At 39.7% G+C, this 22378-nt stretch overlaps 1 protein-coding gene across 1 annotated transcript in view; it reads right to left on the bottom strand.

Moving 5' to 3' along the window:
• Nucleotides 1-2230: 2230 nt before the first annotated feature.
• Nucleotides 2231-22378, bottom strand: part of LAMA2 (laminin subunit alpha 2) — a 336063-nt gene continuing 315915 nt past the window's right edge. The window contains exons 55-65 of the mRNA XM_088533890.1: nucleotides 21527-21675; nucleotides 18751-18927; nucleotides 17749-17974; nucleotides 15483-15542; nucleotides 12990-13102; nucleotides 11169-11358; nucleotides 10068-10223; nucleotides 6328-6481; nucleotides 5830-5960; nucleotides 4895-5117; nucleotides 2231-2496 (exon numbers count right to left, since the gene is read on the bottom strand). Coding sequence (XP_088390016.1) covers nucleotides 2339-2496; nucleotides 4895-5117; nucleotides 5830-5960; nucleotides 6328-6481; nucleotides 10068-10223; nucleotides 11169-11358; nucleotides 12990-13102; nucleotides 15483-15542; nucleotides 17749-17974; nucleotides 18751-18927; nucleotides 21527-21675 — 1737 coding nt within the window. The 3' untranslated portion in view covers nucleotides 2231-2338. The remainder of the gene's footprint in view (nucleotides 2497-4894; nucleotides 5118-5829; nucleotides 5961-6327; nucleotides 6482-10067; nucleotides 10224-11168; nucleotides 11359-12989; nucleotides 13103-15482; nucleotides 15543-17748; nucleotides 17975-18750; nucleotides 18928-21526; nucleotides 21676-22378) is intronic.

Raw genomic sequence — 22378 nt, 5'->3', positions numbered from 1 at the left:
CTCTTTTTCTTCCCAGTTCTCTTATGCAGAATCTTCAGTATTTGTTTCTAAGGCAAAGCCATCTTTATGTGAAAGACTTTGCTGAGGCGGTGCTGATTAGGCTGATGACAATATCCTGCCTCTGAAAGAAGGCATGGTATTTGTTTAACCCACAGCATTCTGGGCTGTCTGACCTTCCGCTGTGTCTTTAAGCCTGAAAACGTATGAAGCAGTGCAAGAACTCTTGTGCTGAGAGGAATCAAACACGTCAAACAGGATCTGCAGGCTGGGAAGGTATCTCTAAACGAGGTGGTATCTAGGGTCTGCTCTGTGCATTGCATGGAATACAGGACAATAATACAGGACAACAATATGTGTCCATCAGCACAAGAGTAATAGGGTTTCATTTATTGGTATTTTCCAGTAAATTCAGAAATCCTCTACTGGATTTGAGGCCTTTTTGCTTGTTCTTGAGTAGCTTCAAACTACCCTAAAATGTTAGACAGATGAAGGAAGGAAATAAAGGGGACATAAGAAGAATAAAATTGAAACACATGAATGTTTTACAGTGTGTTTGCTAGTTACACTTGGCAAAGGTGAGACATTCTATTTCCGTGCTTTATGAATTCCTAACACTTTGAATGTATGTAACATAGTGCTCCATTAACTATTAACTTTAAAGGTGATGATAGTTCCAAGTGAAAACTGGAATACTTGCTCAAGTCACTTACCTTGGAGCCACAGAGGAACGAGTTGTTTCTCTGCAGATGTTTCTGATGAATCTAGTATCTCCAAATCATGAATAATGGCAATATATGTATTTTTACTACCATCCCTTTAATGTAGTTTCTGCATGTGCTTTATTTATTTATTTTTTTTATTTTATTTAACCTTGGCAGCTTGGAGGGAAAAATGTATGCCAAAGAGCCTGTTTGTAACATGTAAAGGCATCCGTCAGGAACACTTGCTGGCAGTACAGACGGTGCATGTATCCTTTTTCCAGCCCTATCAGAAATTTTTAAAAAGTGTATTCAGGCTTACAGTGTTGGCTTACATGTTTTTGCTTATTTACTGCTGAATGTAGACTGCTATTTTTAATGTGTTTTTATTAAGGTGGTAGTTGTTTTTACATTCATACTATATATCCTCTACATGTGTAAGGATAACCTTTGCAAAGGCAGAGTCTAGCAGTTTGAAAAAGAAAAAAAAAATCCATGCTTGTGACAGCTATGAACTCACCAGCTAAAATATATCACACTTTAAGGAAAATCGCTAGGATTTCATATTTTAGTGCGAACCAGCTACAGAGCAGAATTTTGCAGGGGCGGGAGAAGAAGATCTGAGGTAGCTTCTGCATTCCTGATTCCTTACAGATCACTGAGAGCATTAGTAGCAATGGTACACTTTAAGTTTTGAAGCTGATTTTATATTAAGAAGTTGATTAAAAAGGGATGAGAAGAGCATAACAATATGTGCTCTGAGGTTCTCCTGCTTTGCCTTCATTCTGTTGTAATGCATTCCGTTGTAAAGCTCTTGCTTTCCTTTATAAACTTTGATTGTGAATTTTGCTACATGTAGCTTCTATGTCATGATGTGTAGTAGTGGGGAGCAGTATCAAAACTTTTTCACTAAGGATAGCTTAAAACAATATCTCCAGATAAATGTGTAGAACCTGATTTTATTATTTTCATTGGAGTCTGTAGAGTCTCCAAATATCAAGCAAGATAAACTACATTAAAATCCACTGCTGTTCAAATGATATATCAAGGATTTAAGGGCAATCTATTTTCCCCATTAACACCAAACACACCAAGTAAGTCAGCAAAACATTTCCCTTCCCTGGATTTGGTTCCATGGTCACAACATAACAACAATCACAGAATATACATAAACCCAGAATTTTCTCAGCAAAATTTTCACGTGAAATATTATGATGGGAAAAACTTTCTACAAGGGTGAGGAAAGCCAACTTTTCTGAAGCACGGTAATATGCCTGTTTTTAATGAAGGACATAGATGTCCATGCACACAAATGATAACTATCAGTTCCTGCATAATATATATTTATATCTCGCTCATCAAAAGGATGCTGAAACACTCCATTTCAAGCTACAAGGAGCGCATTATGAAAGTGTCTTAATGCTTTTTTCACTTACTTAATGAAGCAGTGTGGGAAGAAGGAGTAGTAATTACTTCCTTCGTGGGAGGTACCTTGAAATATCCATTTGAAAACATCACAGACTCCACTAAAATACTTGCATAAAGATATTTTATTATGAAGATACTGTGTATATAGTATTTTTATTTTAAATCTGAGGTGCTTATTACAAACAGGCCCGTACCATTTGAAGGATACCATGTTAGTCTGCAGGGCACGACAGCGGTTGAACGCCCTTCAGCTCCAAAGCTTTGCTGAAATTAATCTCTTGAGGTTTGGCCGTACCCTTGGTGAGCTTCAGAAATCGAATGCATCCTTTAAAACGGATGTTAGTGGTCAGCCCAAATTGGTTCAGGCCATCTGAGAAAGAAGGGAAAAGAAGGCAAAAGGAATTATGGAAGTCTGAGTTGATACTTAAGTTTGTCCTGCAAGAGCCTTGCAGAAAAATAAACTTCCCCAGGAGTATTATGTTTTCATATGTTTGTCTATCTTCTTTATTCAAAAACTGGCAACCATTATTACTAAATGTGATATGTGCTTGAGTTAGTTTTCAAACACTGAATATTATATATTTATTTCTTAATGTTGCTGATGGTAAAGCAAGGAAGGGATTTGAGTACATCTTACTCATTAAAGGAGGAGAGAACTCTTCTAGTCCTAACAGAGGGTAGAGGCAAGGGTGAGGTTGATGGGGAAGCTAGAAGTCTTTCTACTGCCTGAAATTCACAGCCCAGCTTCTTTTTATTTCCCTTTCTAATGAAGCAGTGGCTACAAGAACACACTACAGGGCAAATCTACATGGCTGACAAAGGAAAGGCTTGTACAAAGACTGTTTTTTATGTAGAAATCCTATAGAGGACTGACCAGACATACAGCATTAAGCTGTTTCATGGAGCATGTGTGTCCTTTGACCTCAAACCCATCTGTCTCTTCTTACACAAAGAAGGGTGACAGCAGTAGATAGAAAATATTTAGCTAGAAGTTGATAGCTTTGCCCACTTCTTTCTGTTTCTTTGGTAAAAAGTTTCTCAGCATAGGAAACTTGCCACCAACTAATTCTAGATGGTTTAATGAGTGCTTTGCACTGCTTATGAAGCCAGGAGATGTCTCAGATTGCAAAATCCATAATCCCTTACTGATTTTACAAGATCTCTTGTTTATGCACTTCAAATTTGTAATATTTGTGTATACATATACATATACATATATATATATAGAGAGAGAGAGAGAGAGCTGTCAAAGCTCTCAAACTGACCTGTTTCTGTTTTCTGTCTCAGACAAGGGAAAAGTGTTTCTCTGATGGTTTGATTAAAAAAAGCGGCCAGATGTATGTGGCTATTTAAGTATTGAGAATGTAAAAATAACTCTTGGGTGAGCTAGGCTAGTCAACAAGGCAAATGTCTGATATTTAAATGTCCATGGTAAGTTTTTTAAAGCATTTTACAATTTGGCGTGTGGCTGTGGCTCAACAGAGGAGCATCGCTTCAACCTACGTAAGTGCAGGCTTATTTTATACAGATGCAGTTTTACTTCAATTTGTTCCTCTTGCTGCTAAATACAGTCCAGAAGAAGATAGTAACTCCATCTGCAGTGTTTCTTCAGTGCTAACTCCTATGTTAAAATCGTGTTTGGTTGTAAAAATCCTGCCAGAGAGGGTTTTTTTTTTTTCTAGCACAAAGCTGTCAGTCCCCATGAGCATCACTCTGACTGAAATGGAATTCTCTCAAACCTCACTATTGAAAGTATTTTTTAAAAAGTTCTGAAGTTTGAGAGTGAAGGTTTTTTAGGATGTACAGCATCACACACATTAGAATGGGAGAAAACAACTTTAAGAGAATCATTTAGGAATTAACCCAACAGGAGTTTTGCTACTGACCTCAGTTTGCGCTAGGCAAGACACATATTGCGAATGCTTTTAGTCTTTTTCTCAAGAAGTTCTCAAGATAAAAGAAAACATTATAAATGCAATGAAATTGCCCATGTTTGCAAACATCTCAACTATGATTTTAGAAAGTAATGTGCTATTGGTTGTCCATGAAGAGTCACCAGTTTTCATCAGCAGTACAGTGGAAGATGAAGCTAGTCACAAAGTTCAGCCTAGTTCTGGATCCTGATCATTGACCTCTGCTAGAACCAAGTTTTCTCTAGAATCCCCAGAATACAGTGCATTAAATTTTGATTTTTATTTTCTTGTAAAAAACACCACACTTAGGACACTTGGTAAAGACATTTATAATAAACTAAATAGACATTCTCTTACCTCTCTATACAAGCTGTTATCTGCATTCCTCAATACATATTTCACAGGTTTATTTACACACACAGCCTCTCTCCCTCCTTCCCCCCAGTAAAAGTACATACACATTATTCAGTCAAATTAAAATTTGCCAAATGTTCAAAAGATCAATTTTATTTTATATATATATATATATATATATATATATATATGTATATATATATATATATATATATAAAGAGATTTAAGAGGGAGGTTCTGTGTTGGGATAGCAGGGGTCAGTAGGACTCCCTGTTTCTCTGTGACAGCATCTGAAGGTGCAGGGGAATGTGTGAGCTCCCCTTGGTGCTGCAATACTTCTTTATATGAAATGCAGCTGGATGCAAAAACGAGCATCCATGCCAACTGCTACAAACTTGAATATACTCATTCATCAACTTTAGCATATTGGTGCTGATTGCACTTAGACATTATCAAGGTGGTGTTGCTAGAGCATGAATAAAGACTTAATTGTGTGCTCACCAGGATATCCTCCCACAAAGACAGGGTCGTTGGTGTCTGCTGAGGTTGAGGCTCTGTTTGGGCTGTTACCATCCACCTGGCTGCTGTCCACGGTCAGCTCTAAATGGTGTTTGATCTTGTTTGCAAGAACCCTGTGCCACTGCCCGTCGCACAAGCTGCCTGGCGCATCAGGCTCATAGACAGCAGAAAATCGGCCCGCGCCGTTGTCGACATGAAACATCACCTGAAACCAGGACACGAACATGAGCGGGACATGAGGTTCTCAAAATAGCTCTGCACAGTTTAGTGAGTCAGCTCCATAAATAAAGCAGTATGGATTTAAAATGAATGCAATTGCTTTTTCAAAAATATATATCTTTGTCTTTTTTAAAATAAAAACAACATTCTCTGTTGACTGCACACAGTAAAGCTTTCAATTAATAGCAAACTTCATTCAGGTGGATTGCTGTGTCCTTGCGCCATTCTCACTGGGATCTGGGTTATGCCACTCAGATAAATGTTAATAATATTATATAGAGTTGTTGTATAGATTGTTATTGTTGTATAGATTGTTATTTTTTCCATTTTTGTCTTGTTTGTTTGCTCTCCCCCGCCCTGAGTTCTTCATAGTGATGCACTACTCTTGAGATAAGATATGCACAAGAAACTAGCAGTATTAATGGCAAAGCCTTTTCTCACAGCTTTTCATATTGCCACTGACTTAAGACCCCAAGACCTGATATTATAGTTTTAGAAGTCTTAAACGTTGCAGTATCTTTTCAAACATCTTAGTAAAAGTATTAGAAAACCCTCTTGATTATGGAAAGTGGCATATGCTGCATATAGGAGAGCCATGATATTGACTAAGATGTCTTGAGTTTGGGGCAGTAACGTACCATTTAAATTGTGTTTTTGAAAACAAGCTCTACAAAGAGCCAAAATGCTTTGTTACTCACTTTTCCATCTACTAGTTCAATGCCCAGCCCATCCATTTTCTGGCTGCTGATTCCTAGCAGAACGCCATTCAGTTGCGTTGTGCGGAATTCAAATTCCACTAGCAGGTCTGTTCCCACTTTGTATGCGCCAACTTGGAAGGAAAAAAACATAATACAATGAAGAAAAGCATTTAATACATCATTCCTAATAATCACACAGTGTGTTGACAGTAATGCAAGGTAACATAAAACTATTAATGAATGCATTTCATGTGAAATCCTCTAAGTAACACTTACAGTGGCTGTACTTAGTGTACTTAGACCTTGCCAGAAAGCTGTACAGTCTATCAGTAGGTAAGGCAGTAAACAGCATAAATAGGATTTTCATATGATTGGTCTCCCTTTGCTTCTGTTGAAGTCAATATGAGAGTTAGGTAGCACTGGAAGTTTTTGAAAACACCCTCTCCTGTTTTTTTTTTTGTCCTGTGCTTATCAGCAACATTTATTGCTGTTCTTTACCTGTTTTGGCAAAGCCTGTTCCATCAAAGTATGTTCCCTTCTGTGCAGTCACAAAGCATTTTCCAACGTTGAAGGTAGAAGTCGGACTGTCCAGGTTAACAGGTGATTCTGTCATTTTAAAATTTCGGATACAGCCAGCAATGCTATGGGTGACCTGCATTCAATATTTCACACAAAAAGTTTTAACACGCAAAGCAAACTTAACTGCTCCTAAGAAGGGGCTAAATTATGTCATGAAAAAGCACATTTCCTCTACTTATAAATCTGCTGGATTTATGGTGCCGAATAAGACTTGAATTTTACATGGCTAATCCTTAATATCTGATTGTAATTGGAATCTAATCTCCATCATACTGAGGATGAATTACATTACTTTTCAGAGATGTGATCCGAGTCACATCTATTTGGCTTAATGGAGGGCATAAAATAATACACTGTGTAATGAAACATAGCAAATTACATCAGCAAAGCAGAAATTTAATGGCCCATACTTTACCTTTTTAATTGACTAGGTTATGGGGTTTTCTAGTAGACAAATACACTGGATATAGTTCTCTGGTTTGCTGGTAATTTTCCTAGTTTGTTTTGTTTTGCTTTTTGCTTTAATCACTTTATTGTGGCCCTAATGTTGCACGGTAAGACTGAGGAAATGCAGGTACATGCCTGCTAAAATAAGCAGTAAAGGCTTTTGGCTGCATATGGTTCTCCATATAGCCTTATGAAGGACGGTTTAGCACATTGAAAACAGCTCTTCTGCTGGCCATGGAGGCTGGCAGGAGCAGGGAACGTGCTTGGGCGTATGGAGGCTCCTGGGCAGGACAGCAAACGGCAGCTCTTGTTGGCACCTGCGCTGGGCACACATTGCTGCGCCCGTGAGCGCGCGGGGACGCGAGCTGGGGCTGGCGGGGAGGCGCTGGGGCGGGAGCGAGCGGCTGCCCAGGCCCTAGGGCAAGCGCCAGGAGCATCCCAGGTCCTAGGGCAAGCGCCGGGAGCATCCCAGGCCCTAGGGCAAGCGCCGGGAGCATCCCAGGTCCTAGGGCAAGCGCCGGGAGCATCCCAAGCGCCGGCCGCGCGCCGGGAGCATCCCAGGGCACCTCTGAAAGCGGCTCTGCCTCCGGGAGCCCCTCCTGCGCGCTCTCCGCCTTCCCGTGGGGGGATGCGGGAGCGTAGTTTGGTTCGCAGCTTGATGGGGGGGCTTTGGTATGTGACTCTGGGACAGGGATGCTTATCCCTGATAATAGTGGGGGAGAGGAAAATGATAAATAGATACTGTGAAGAAGAAAAGGAAGGCATTTTCATAAGCAATGTGGCAGGGGAAAATAAGAAACAACATATAAAATACCTTGGAGTAATACTCATAAAAGGAGGCAGGAAAAAAGGCACATCCGCGTAGGAGGGAAGTTTTGTCTATGCACACTATCAATCATCTCTGCTGTTAATATTCCTGGCTACTAATTTGCGAGAACTTCCAAAACCTCACACTTAAAAAAAAAAAAGCCCTTTCATAATAGATATACTGTGGTATTGTATAGCATAATGCTTTTAAAAAAGCCTATATAAAGTTTTCACAAGAACTTTTATCACAAGAACTTTTATTTATGAATAAATTCATTTCTCTTCTGAGCAAAAATTTCTATAAGATTCTTCATAAATACACTTTTTTTGGGGGGTCTAATTTCTAAATGAAAAACATCTCCAAATCAGTAAGTTTTGGTACAAAAAAAAAAAAAGATTCTTTCTGACTTTATTGTGAGAATACATCACAAAAATGCAAGATTTTAAATGATGCTGATAAGATGCTCTAATTTTAAAATCTTCCTTTCTCTACAGAAAGGCAAGTCTCGTTATACTTTAGCATAATATACTATATTAAATCTTTTGCAGCAAGTGTAGTTTTGAGTGCCTAAAATGTGAGAGCTCCTGAAGACAAACAAGTAGGTATCACAGTCTTCTTCACTGAAGAAAATGGCAGCCCACATACTGTTACACAGTAGATTAGTGTCTAAAAAAGGTTGATGTGTGTTTAGGAGAAAGGTCTAGCTAAGATAATACATGCTTTCAACTTATTTTGCTTCAGAGACTTCACTGCAGCCTGCACTACAACATTCTATTAATATATCACATAATATATTTTACTGAGCATGATTGAAAGGTAAGCACTGCTTTTACCTTCTGTGAATGATGGCTGAAGTTGCAGCTTCATTTAAAACCCAAAGCATAAAAGACTGTCAGATTCCAACAGGACTATTATTGTCAGTCTGAGCTATTTTTCTCCATGGGTTGGCTCTATTGCTTCTGGTAGGGAGCAGTAGGTAAGGATCCAGTGTCACCTACACCTCCTTGGATCAGTATTTGTTACAACTGTATTTCAAAAAGCTTAGTTTGACACTATTAGAAATTATTTGTTATGGAAGGTTAAGTATTTCTTTGTGTTCAGTGTCTCGGAGCTGCTTTGGTAAACACAAACAATCAGCGTATTGGGTTTGGGTTTTGGTGAACCTAAATGATCAGCATATTTGTCTCAATTGGGTCTTTCAGCACAGCCCAAAATTTGATAAGTAAGAAGATCTCATTGGCTAGTTTTCTTTAGTGGAATATTGACTCCTGAGTATTGAGCAGTCTTTGTTCTCTGTCCTAAAGTTCTTACAGTGACTTGTTTAAGCAGAATCTAGGAATTCCTTTACTGTATTGATTTTATCTATTCTAATTGGCTGACTCTTGCTGCCATTCTGTAATACTCCTGCTAGAATGGTGTTTACTCACATGCAATTTCTTTGAGAGTCTGGATTTCTTGTCAGGATGTGTAATTTTGCCTCTTCCTTACTCATTCTGTATAACCCGGCAGAATAAGCCTACACATAGCTACTGACAGTATTTCATTTTTTTATCCACTCTTATGCTGCACAGAGCTTCTTTGCTATAATGAAGTTGACTCAAGTTCTGACTTTCTGACTTGAAAAAATCTTTATCCAGAGAGAAAAGTAATGCAGGGAAGAGTTCTTGTCTAATTCTGATACTGGCAGGTGTTTGGTAGAAGAGGGGAGCAGCAGAAGCACCTGGGTGAGGTGACACAATATTCCTATTTAAACCTCCAGAATTTAGGCCAAAAATGGTATTGATCTCTCTGGGATCTCCATTTACCAAGAGATCTTTCTAGTCATCATGGAAGCTTGGCATTCAGAAGGCCTGATAATTTAAAGTGACCCAATGATAAATTCATATGTTCAAGTTTGAAGAACTTGAAGAAAAACTTTTCATTTTCTAACTTGAAAATGAATTCTCTCCTAGTTTTGTAAGAACAACACAAACTGCTTACTGCAGTGAGCAGCCATCCTACTGGGTACTTTGTCCAGCATAATTTTGGCTTCTAATGTTTATTTTAGGAGAGTTCACAGCTTGTTGGCACTTATTGCTAAGTGAATTACAGCTGACAGAAAAGGCAAGTAGAATTTAGGACCTTATCCTAGCTGTTGTGACTGCAGTACCTGCAAGTGTATGGATCTTTTCACTTTTCCAGAAAGTAGAAAGTTTGCTATTTCCAGTTCTTTTTACTAGGCTCTGAGTCAGGTCTCTGTACTAAAGGCATATTGTATTCCTTCAGTCAGACTCACTTTAACAGTATATTTGAGCATTTGGGTGAGGAGGGGAGGGCCAAGTAAAAGAAACCGCAACCGAGAAGACCCTGGCTCTGATCAAGACATACTTAAGCACTATGGGATAGCTTAATTAATTAAACTTACTGGACCAATTCTTCTAGTTGTGTAGTTAACTGGCAGTCCTCCAACATACAGCATTCCTACAACATCTAATATATCCGCCTTCTTGGGACTAACAGTGCTGTTTGAAACATCATCTACTATAAGGTTTCCTTCTTGCTTGGTTCGAGATATTTTTATCTAAAAAGAAACACAAAATGCAAGACAATTACAGAATTTCTGGTAACAAAGGGTTTTCAGATTGTGACTATCCTCACAGTCTATGTAACAACAGAGCAGAAAGTAGCAGGAGCGATCATCATCAGCAGGATGGTGGCAGCTATGGATAATGTTTCTGGAACGCACCTCTCCTGCAAGCTTCTGTGCAAGCATATGACTGCCTTTCCATTAGATCACTGCCAGGAGGCACCCTGACTACTCTTTATTAGAATTACCAAAAGGATTAGGGGTGCCTTTTAACAGCACAGTTATTACTACTACTGTAGGCATGCCACAACTTTGCTTTTTCTAGAATCAGGTAATAATTTGAAATACTAGGAGCAGTGAAACCTGAATGTTAATGGTACCCGTTACAAAGCTTTATTGCGGCACATGTTTACAGACAATAATTGATTTTATGATTACACTAATTGGGATGTGCCCCAGATCATAGTTCAGGCTAGAATAAATATAATAGTAACTGTATTTGGAAGGCTTCTGTTCAGACAAATGGGCTGTGAAGCACATGGAGAAAGTGTGATTGCTGAGAAGTTGATGAAATTCTACCTCTAACAACTATAGGCCGATTTCTCTACAAATGATTTAACTGAAATCTTTACCGACCAAGATAATAATGGTCTGTATACGAAGAGGATTAAATATAAAATGCAATGTGCATACTACCATTTTTTCCTGTGTTCTTAGCATTATAACTGAACAGATCAGGCCTAACTTTTTTGTTAGCAGAGTGTGTACTGTATAAAACATATACTTAATACTGAATCTGAAAGCACAGGTTTTGCAGACTACCGAAGTGCCTAGTTAAAAGTTTAGCTTGTATGGCCTACATATTGCAAACATTTTAAAACAAGACAGAAATCTCTCTTAGCATTACAGAAAATAATTTAGCATTATAGATTATTATACCTTGTGCCACTGGCCATCATTTATTTTGTTGGGTATCATTGTGTTGGTGTCTCCACTGCCCAGATCATATGAGAAGTAAGGCAATCCATTCTTGATCTGAACAGCAGCAAAATCAGCGTGGTTGATGCGGGCCATATAAAAGAGCAAGCCAGAATCAGCCATGGTTCGGACTTCAAATTCAACTGTTAGTCTGGACATCAAACAAACAAGAAGACAAAAACACAGGAAAAGATATTGAGAGCCAGATGCAGACATAGACAAGTCTTTACCTTTTTATATTCCTTTAACCAAACAAAACTGGTAGTGGCCCACTTGTCTATCAAAATTTAAGAATCTGGATATGTGTGAATTGCATCGCACATAGGCAGTCTCCAACATGTTCATTAGGCCCTTTACTGTGGAAATATAAAGATGGAATGAGCATAGAATTTCTATATATAATTCTCAACATCAGGTGTAGTTGCTGCTGCAAAAAAACCCACACATCTATTATTTGTAAAACTCTAGTGGCGTTATCAGTCATCCACACACATATGCTTTCAAAGAGGAAAACTGTAGTGACAACTGGTAAATGTTGAGTTTCTAATGAGCTGTATTGCCTGAAGTCAGGTTACAAAACTTTTAAAGATGCCCCGTGAGGCATCTTACTGTAAGGATATTAAACACTGTTGTTCTAATTTCTCTCAAGAGAAAATGGGGATGTGTCTGAGTTTGAAAATCTGTCTTGTGAAAATCACTGACCTCTCGCTACAGACAAGCCTTCAGAAGTGACCAGGCCCACATCAACACCGGCAAGTGCGGAGACGGTGATGTGCCTCCCCACATGGGATGCATTTTTTTTGCATTTGTAGATCTGTCTTTTTTACATCCAAGAACCCAGAACATTATTCAATTACTATGATACTAAGGTTATAGTGGCAGCAGATCAAGCCTAGCCCAAGTTGAAATACCAAGTAAGCACCTAAAAGTAGTTTTTAACATAAATACAAAAAAAAAAAAAAACACACCTGCATTCTTATTTGAAAATAAAGAATCATAGTCCAATAAAGGACTGTGAGATTCTGTATTTATTTTGATGACTTCCCTAGTTTTCTAAAATCAGTATAAATGAAAATATGCAATATGGTAACTTCACAGGTAAAATAAGTGGGAAGTTGATGGACTTGTAAATTAGTAAGGCTGCAAAAATCTTCACTGGTGTGATACGGCACATTTGCTAATGACCGTGTGTCTTCACAGCAAAAATGAACAATTAAGAAGCTATTGCTACACAAAGCCATTGGAAACAGCTATATTTTTGGAAGTAGCTCTTGGAATTCCTTTGCATATCCTTGTGTATATGTGTATATATATAGCTATACTTTAGGAACAATTGTCATTTTGCCTGGTAATTCTGCAAGTTTCATTTTAATTGTCAGAGTAACGAGGAAGAAAGTTTGCTTATTACATGAAATTATCAAGTTAATGAACCCAAAGACTTCCTTCTAAAAAGCAACATTTTAACTCTGTCGTATGAACTGCTTATACACACTTCCGTTTGTTTTCCTTTAAAAGTCAGTCCAGAATTTGCAAATATCTAAACCTCTGCAAGTGAAGAGGGAAATGGTGTTTGCGAGAGCTAGCAAAGTGGATTTGCCTAGATTTCATGCCTAAATGCTACTGATGTTCACTTAATGTTGTGAATTATACACCAAATATGATGTTCAGATTAGACTCATAATCTGGGGATAAGATTTTGAGAATATTTAAGGAAGTGGAGGGTGGGGGGCATTTTATCTGACATTATTCCACCAAAACTGATTATGAAAATAAATAACGTACCTGTTTTTCACTTTGGTGTCATCAAATGCCATTGCAATGTGGCTGTTCCTTGAAAGACCGAATTGCTTGCCACCTTCCAAAAAGGCTGGTTCCGTGTCAGCAGCACAGGAATCCTGCAAAATACCCACCAATGACACACACTTCTTATTCTGCACCCCAGCTGGACACATGCTGGCCTGGAACCAAGCACTGCACTTATTGCAGACACTAGCCCTGTGACTTTTCAGTGTGCTGATGTCTCCTCACATTAGCTAAAGTTGCAAACCTGTGAGATGGGAATTTGGTTTAGAGGCAGAGCTCATAAAACTGGTTGTAAAAGCAAATACAAGTAATATATGAAGAGTGCTGCTTTCATGCCATCAGCGGATGTTTACACGACTCCTAAGCGATTTCCAGGCAGTTTAGTTTACTCTTAGCTCATGTAAATCTGAATTTTGCACATTACGATGCCTTCTAACAGAAATGAAGCAAGACTTAAATTTTATTCTTTTGACTTGAAATCTAGTCAACTGAAAAATAAGGAATTAAAAGTAGTTTCACTTCCTGCGCCTGTCAGTGAGTCCTCTGTCCTACTTTTTCATATAGCTTTGCAATTTAATTCTTTCCTTAAAGTGCTGTTTTTTCCTTTGGTACTGTAGAAGGGCCCCCATAAAACAAGAGGGGAAGCTAATTGATTTGTCAAAGAAACAAATCTTAAACTCCTTGAGTTGTCTAACCCTTAAATGTTACCTGCAAGGGAAATAAAGTCGTCCCTCTCTCTGATCAGTTTCATTTATATTAATCTTAAGGTGATACTTTAAAAACAATGGAAGGTAAAACATCGTCTGTGCAATATAATTTTCTCCCTTTGGTTTGACCAAGTCCTTTAACGTCTGGCGCTAAAGTTGTTTTATAAAGGGGGCCATGGGTGGCCACGAGGGACCATGGTAATTAGAGGCTTCTATTCATTCCTCGCTTTTGCCTTCTGTTGAGAATACTTTGAAGGAACTGCTCAAAGGATCTAACCCAGCACAGTATCGGGACAACAATACCACAGGAAAAAAAAAAAAAAAAAAAGGCAAAAAAAGGCAAAGTTTCATAGCTGCGAGCTCGTTTTTAAAGGCCTGTGGCTGATGATACCATTTTGGCTTGGCGGCAGCGTCTTCTTTGCGCCCCAACCCAGCAGGGAGCTGCAAAGCACACGGTGCAGCGCTTTGCTGGCAGGGAGCTCTGTCTGCGAAACATTGTGAAAATGTCACCAGTGACTCATCGGGCACGGAGACTTCAGCTGCAAACAGATTTCTTTTCCCTTCTCAATCAGTTTTTCAGTAGCGTCAATTTTCTTTTTCTCCCCACACGTCACACATCTTCACAACAAAACAGGAATTAGTTTTCCACAAAGAATACTCTCTTTTAAATATGACAGAGGAGAACACCATGCGTTATGAGAAATACGATATGCAACTATGAAAAAAAGGAAAAAAACAAGGAAAACTCAGCAGGATCAAACTCAGTTATGAATGTGTGATAGTAGCCTTCCAGTGACCATCAAATGGATTAAAATATAAAAAAACTTATCCCTTAATGATGAATAAAGAGTTTCCAATTATTTTAAGCTTTCTCTGGTAGTTTTGCATCTTCAGCAGCACTTGGACTTGCTTAGATTTGGTTTCAGCAAGGAATGAAAAATACACAAACACACACTTTCTTGTGGCACACTGTTATGTTAGGTGAGAGGATACACAGCGGCATTAAATTGACTCCCATGCTCATTTAGGTTAGTAAAAGGCCCTGATGCCTTGTCTGCCCCCTCACCAGCAAACACTGTAGGTTTTCATGCCATCTAGGACACTGTAAGGGCAGGGATGGGGGAAAGTACCGGGCTAGAAAAAGCAGTGATGGCTGGAATTGTAGCAAGCACACACTGACTATTCGCTGATAAATATCTATCAATAATACTGAACACAAAGTGGGCTGATGTGGAAATGTTGGTAAAAGAAACAAAAAAAACAGGACAGTCTTAAAAATAAAAAAGAGGTGCTATTCACAAGCCTGTCTCTGCTTTCACTTTAGCTAAGGCTGGCCAGCTTGATGGCCTTTCTGGGAACGCAAACAACGCCTGAACTATCTGGATTATCGGCCTAGAGCTTCTTGGCTGTGTTTTTCTTTAGCGGCCTTAAGGCATCCCACACTGAAACTGTTTAACAATCTCCCATATGACCTTAGGGCCTCAAGACTGAGCTCTTCAAGTGGCCCCTTTATAGCCTTTTCAGGTGTCAAGGACCTGTCAGGTTAAAACTGTGTGCGCATCATGGTGGCAATGACAAGCAGAAGAGCGCACTGGTAGTGCCCTGTGCCACATGTCCCCTACACACCATGCTGTGCTGGCGATCACAAAGTAAGCAACTTATTAAGGGGAAAAAAAGGGAGCACCACTGAACTAACAGCACCACAGCTCATGCAGAAATGTTAATAAAACCACTGAGGAATATATGGGAAAACGTTGGAAGATACCGTCACAGAGCCAAATGCAGAGGAAATGCTGGCGCTCTTCATTTCAGCAGCAAGCGAATCCTGAGAAGCAGTAAATAACGTGAGGCAGAAGCAGCAGTTATTCAAGCACTGGTCTCTGGTAAGAAACATTTTAGCACCTGAAGCAGGAAGCGGCGGCTGACTGGTGACCACTGCGTTTTCCAAGTACCCTCACTCCTAGGGCTTGCCTTGCCCAGGGGAAAAGATAGTCTTCTCACTTGGGTAAGCTTCCCTTGTGCAGATGGGTAAGAGAGACCTAAAATATGTCCTAAAAGGCATCAAAGTGAGTAGACATCTTACGTAAGCCTTGTATGTGGAAACAATTCTTTTCCACTTTATATTTACCAGATATAGGCTTTCCACAATGGGCTTCTGTAGCCCATAATTTCTGTAGCCAACAGTGAGTGCTAACTGACTGTTAAACTGCGGATTTTTACTTCCTTGCAACATTACAGAAAAATACTTAGGAAAATATAGATTAGCATAAAAAAATCAAAAAGCTTGCCTTATCTGAAGTAGTTGCAAGTCTGCAGACCACAAAGAAACGTTTATTTTCCAAGAGAGGAAGTGCAAGAATGCTGTTTTATTCAGATTTTTATTTTTAAACATCTCTTTCAAGTTATTATGCTTTTAGATATCTAATATATAAAACACCTACTTTGGATAGGACTGGTTTCCAGCATTACTAACTAACTGCTTCTCTCGATTTTGCCATTTAAGAGGTAGCGCTTAGAGCTGTAGACAGTGCACGCGTATGGCTTTTAATTTTTTTTTTCTTTTCTGATAATGCCTGATCAAGGGACCATATCTGATAGCCGGACTGTCTGCTTTCCCCACAGCAGGAGCTGAGACCGGATCACTCCGTTACCTTGGCCTTGCCTGGCTCCCTATCGTCATACAACAGTTTTTGCAAATCCGCTTCGTTTCTAACTCCAAAGGGATCAGAGCCCTCATGCTGCAACTGCTCCACCGTGTGGGAACTACCCGAAAATGCTGCCCTGGCTTGTGGCGGGGATGCCCGAACCCCGGCTCGGGCTAGGGTCTAGGTGGGAGCTAAGGGGCAAGGGAATGGCCAATCTTGTGCCCACGGTCCCTCTTGCAGGTGCACAGACCTGCACTGTGGACTTCAGTCCTGCAAGGTGAGGCCATGCCAAATGTACCTTGTGGGCCAGTAAAATTGGCCATAGATTTCAAACATAACTACTGAGCAGAGTGTTTTGACCTGAGTTTTGTACCTTTTTCTTGTACAAAAACATTGCTATAGACCTGTGTCCAAGGAAAACCAGCTGCAAATTCTGGAAACAAGTCAGGTAACAAAGGATGCAGCAAATTCAGACTCTTTGGTTCCTAGCAGAGAGACAGAGAGGCTCACCTCCCAGTGACTCACTGAAAATGACAACTGGGTTTTTTTTGGAAGGTGATGGGGTCCACATACAATTCTTTCGTAATCTTAATCACTGGCAGTCACACAGAAACATCACCCATACTACACTGTATAAACCTGGAGGTTGTACGCAGATATAACTAAACAGAAATGCTTTTTTTTTTCCTAACAGGATTTTCCAGGGATATATTATTCAGTTTAATATTCAGATATCTAAGCTTACATTTTTCTGGACAGAAAAGTGATTCATCAGCTTCCAAAATCATTGCCCTTGTGAGAGAAGATGTTTTTTATTCAATTTAATTGTAGAACACCCCTGCTACAGAGCTATTTAAGATGTCTGACTGTTGAGTTCATGTCAGCACTGGCTGGGATTTCCATTCTCAAATTTTTAAGTCTCCTGACTATATTTATAGAATGATAGTGGAGGATTTGCCATATCAAACAGGACTACTTGTCTACCTGTTTCCTCATCCTGCCACTGACATGGCTGTTAAAACATCTTGCTCTAGCACACACTGCAAATAACATTGTAATGACATGGATCTTCCATAGAAAAATTGCCTTTCCAGTCCTGATCAGATAATGGTTGTGTTGCATCCTGAATGGTGAGGATTTGGGGCTAAGCATACACATCAAAGGCAACATTCTTTAAAATACTTCTACAATAATCCAAGCACAGGAGATCAACCAGTTTTCCACTCTGGGACGACCTGTAAGAAAGTGTTTCCTTTATAACATTATGCTGAACTGTTTCTGTAATTTGTGACATGGTACGTTACTATTCCTGATGGCTGTTTCTTCTGCCTTGCCTTGCAAGAGAAATTTTTCAGATTTTACCCAAGAGAAGTGATCCACACTTACAAGTGCTGAAGCTAGAGGTGGTGTTGCAGGAAGAGGTGGGGCGCCAGGAGCAGGAGTCCTTGGGCTCTCTTTCTCCCCCTGAGCATCGGGAGCATCAGGTTGGATCAGGACTGTTGAGTGTGTTGGTTTATCTTCTTCCTCGGGTGGCCTAACCTCTGGTTCTAGAGAGGGACATTGGCCAATATCTGCATTTTCAAAGGACACGGCTTGAGCGAAATCCATGGGGCTGAGGACATACAAAGAAACCAATGGCTTTCATCAATTTTCCTGTCTCTTTATCATCCATTAAAAAGAAAGAAAAAACCCTATATGCTTCAGTGTAACTCCACTTCATGGGACAAAACTGGCAGGATCTCTGACCATTTCTAGATACTTAAATAGGACACTTAAATTAGAGGTGATAAGCACCATTGGGTGGTTTTCATAGAGTCTGTCACCCTCTAGTGTTTCTCCCTCTCTCTGTTGTAGAGGGATGCAAAGTGAGTAAATAAAATAATAATCGAAATATTATAATAGAGATAAAAGAAAGATTTAGATGAGAACTTTCTGCAGAGGTTTTACTTTATTTACTATTCCCTTTCTTTTTACTTCTGTCATCCTTCCAGACTATTGAAGCAGATGTTTTCCATAAGGCAAATTAATCCCCCTAGTGATTTCCAGAATCTGGATACACTTGGATATCAACCTTATTTAAAACAAAACATCCTAACGTATCATAAACACTTATCACTGAGGCAAGCCTTGCTGCAATCTTACACTGCTGAATCTCCCTAATTTTATTGTTAAATAGGAGGACGTTGTCCTGTCTGCAAAACAGTTTATTGATTACATGCCACTTGGGGTGTATACTGCAAACAAAAAAGCAAGGGTTTATTAAGCAAATTGAACCTATCCTTAGGCTTGCTGCTACTGTGATTGCCCGTGACAACGAAGTTTCTTTTTGCAGCCAAGGCAGTTGAACCATTTATTACCCAGACATTTGTTGGCATTAGGGAGACTTACGTGGTGTTAATGACCAGATTCCATATACAGCCCTCGAAGGGTGGTATGTTTCTGAGTGGTGCAGTATGAAACTCAGTAGAAGCACCACCCACAAAGAGCTTCCTTACGGAGACAGGCTGGTCTGTTGGTAATTTCTGAGCCTGGACTTTGTCTTCATCTACTTGAACAGTAAACATCCTATGAAACAAACAAACAAACAAACAAACAAAAGATTTAGAAGAAAAAATATATATTTTATTCCAGTTACTGCCGCTATTGAAATCACCACTTTGCAGGCCCCATTTACTCCTGACCAGCTACAACACTGAAACCAAATTATGCAATTATCGGCACACATTAAATGCATATTAACAACGAGAAGGTTTTCAGCTGCTACTGAATGCCTCCTTGGCAGCTGCCAGACAGGGCTGGGCAAAACCGTGCTGCGACGAGGCAATAATACCAGTCTCTGGTTGAACTGAACGAGGTGGTTTGTAGTGCAGCAGCACTGACACGGTAAGAGCCAAGCTTGCTGTACTGTGAAGTTACGTATAATCATACGGTGCTCAGCAGGATGGTAACAGCACGGGGTCACATTTTGTTTGGCTCCTTATTTCCTGGTTTGCACAAGTTATTATCTTCTTGCTGGGGGACAAATAATGCTCCAGACTGCTCTGAGGGCAGGAATAAACTGCAGATATACACTCTACCTTTTTAAAAATGATCTAGATGATAGTTTTTCTGGGGGAGAAGGCAGAGGAAGAGAATTGTTGATTGCTCACCACACACTGATACCAGTGCAATAACTCACTCTCATGGGTAATGCATATGTTACGAGCTAAAGACAAAGTACCTCCACAGAACAGGCCATGGAGGATGCACAGAGCAAAGCACAGTGTATTCCCTGCAGCCTTCTGTAGCACGGTGCTCCTGGATATCAAGCCAGGAAGAGAAATGTTTAAAAAAAAATAAGGAAAGCATAACTATGGTGAAGCATATTACTGGGGGAGAAGCAAGACTCTAAATGTGAGAGAAAAGCTGAATATTCTTACATGTCAAAGCTCCTGAGCTATCCCTCGTGTTGCCCCATGTTATTCAGGCCTATAACTTGTCAACACCTTTATCTATATACAGTACATCTCATTTGTAGCCGTTACCATGGTAAACATTTGGCACCAAGTAGAACCATACAGGGATGTACAATAGTCCTCAGTAGTATCTTATAAATACCTTATAATGAAAATAAAGATTATAGATGCAATATCCAGCTATGGCTTGAGGTACCATCACAGGTCAAGGCACTGTATTTCCTGTAGCACTGCCTACAAGAACTTACTTTGTTGTTTAAAGCTTCTTAACATCACCATTATTGTGTATGTGTTCTGCCATGGAAGCACACAGTTGTCACGTAATGCACTCATCTCATTCCAAAATATTTATTTTTCCCCAAAGAATTTACAGTTAACCTACAACTGGACATTAAAGCTGTGGAGAATACTGCCCAAAGATATGGTTTACACTTTTCAAAGATATAGGAAAATAAATATGTCAGAAAATTATACTGACAAAAGCCAAAACAAAGCAGGCTATAGGGCAGAAGGGCACCCAGTGACTGGACACTAAGGAATTGTTGCTCAGGGAGGGCTAGGGACAGCTGAGGTGTTGAGGGGAAAAAAAAAGAAGATTAAGTTGCCAGCTGGATAGTGCCGCTTCGTATCTCCCTGCTCAGGGTACATAAGCTGCAGAAATGTATTAGTATGAAACCTGCTCTCGGTGAGCAGGTCAAGGTGCCAAACTGTAAGGTGCAGCTCGGAACGACCCCGAGAGCCTTAACTGCAGTTTTCAGCAGCGGCCAGGGTGAAGCCTCGTGTTCACCTGGCTCGGCTAAGCCTGCTCAGTCACATCTACTGCGTTTTATAACCTGCTGGATGACACTGCTTATTTCCAATTCTTTTTTGTTTGTTTGTTTTTAAAGAACACAAAACCAAAGAGACCCCACTGTTCCTAGAGCACCAATCCACAGGATGTCTGTAGGGCAAATATCTGCAACAAGGCTTTGATCCTGTTCAGAACAACAGTTATTTGGGGCCATAAATAATACTGACTGCCTGAGTCCTACACACTACAGTGTAATATATTTGCTGTTTCTAATCATTTCCTGAATGGTGAAGCAGTAATAGATCTCAGCTTTTTTTATAATGGCTCAGAAAGGGTAAAGGAAGTTAAATAAATGGAATTTCTTTTAAAGGAACATGCTCTGGAAAGGTCTGCAACGGCTTTCCAGCAATAAGAAATGTTACAATTTATCTGGAACTATGAGCCTTTGGTGTTTTAGCATATTCAGCTGGACTCCACTGTGACCCTGTTTATACAAACCAGCTCACAGTATCTTGAAAAGATTACATGCTGCTGTGCTATTGCTATTAATTTACTTTGAAAATGGTCTTTCTCTAAATGCCTTGAAAAGATGACTTACTGCACCTCAGCACTATTTCTTATGTACAGATTACCTGAGTAAAATATATTTGCAAAATACCAAAAGGTTGCAGATGGCCGTTCAGGCAGAGGCAGCTCTTCAGAGGAACACGCTGATAATCCACGTAAACCCAAAAACCTTGTGCTGTAGAATAAGCAGCACTGTCCAAAAACAGCTTCCAAAAATTTCCGGGTAAGGCAGTCATGGCTCTGACACTCTTTGCCTCACAGAAGCATTTGCACACATTGCTAATGATAGCTGCATGTTAGTTTTGTCACATTAACTGCGTGCTCTGCAGCACTCTCAGGTGTTTGTTGTTACCCTTTAGCGCGCTCGATGCGGATGGAGTGTGCTCTGCCATCGTGGAAGTCGCCCGTTTCGGGTCGGATGGTGATCCTGTGAGGGTCCCGTATCCCGGGGGAGATGTGCACCTCCAGGCGGCCTCTGTTCAGGAACACTGCGTAGTAGGCCTGCAAGGTGGGCATTACGGAAAGGTCAGCTACATTAGAAAATAAACCACTTGGCTTAGTTTTACATTAGTGTAGCTATTTTTTATTCTTAAACCTGTTTCTGATTTGAGAAGACAACCTTAATGCAGGCTCAGATCCAGACACTTTCCAATTTGGGGAGTGCAATCTGATAAAACTTCACTTAAAGCCATTGAGAGTAGTATGTCAAATTCTGCCAGTGGGCACTGGAAGGAATTAAAAATGACATCTCTAAAATTAAAGGCGTTATTTGAGATTTAGTGCTATAAATGAGGATAGACTTTAATGCAAGTACACCTCTAAAAATTCTGTTACTTTTGATGTTCAACTCAAGCCTATAACCTATAAATAGACATATATTTTTTTCAGTTCTGGCTTATAATTCAACTCTGAAAAAAATAAAGTGGAGAGTCATATCCAGGTGGTTTGTATCCAAAATGAAATACCAGTTCCCAAAAGTGCTGAGGAAAGAAAGCAGCAATATACATGTCTATTTATTAGGTTTTTAATTAATCAGAACTGGAATAGCTTCTAACAGCAATCATAAATCTATCAGTTAGTCACTTGGAGTCTGCAGGTAATTTACCTGAATACATTGACTCTGTCCTCTTCTTCAGAAACAACTCATACTGCAGATTTTTATTTTAAGGGAGAGAAGGAGAAGCTGGAGTATTATCAAATCTTG

This window comes from Tinamus guttatus, unplaced genomic scaffold (genome assembly GCF_059628265.1).
Source record: "Tinamus guttatus ecotype Peru unplaced genomic scaffold, ASM5962826v1 Tinamus_guttatus_pri_ptg000525l, whole genome shotgun sequence".
Classification (NCBI taxonomy): Eukaryota; Metazoa; Chordata; class Aves; order Tinamiformes; family Tinamidae; genus Tinamus; species Tinamus guttatus.
The sequence above is the reverse complement of the archived record's forward strand: the minus strand, read 5'-3'. Positions and strand labels throughout refer to the sequence as shown.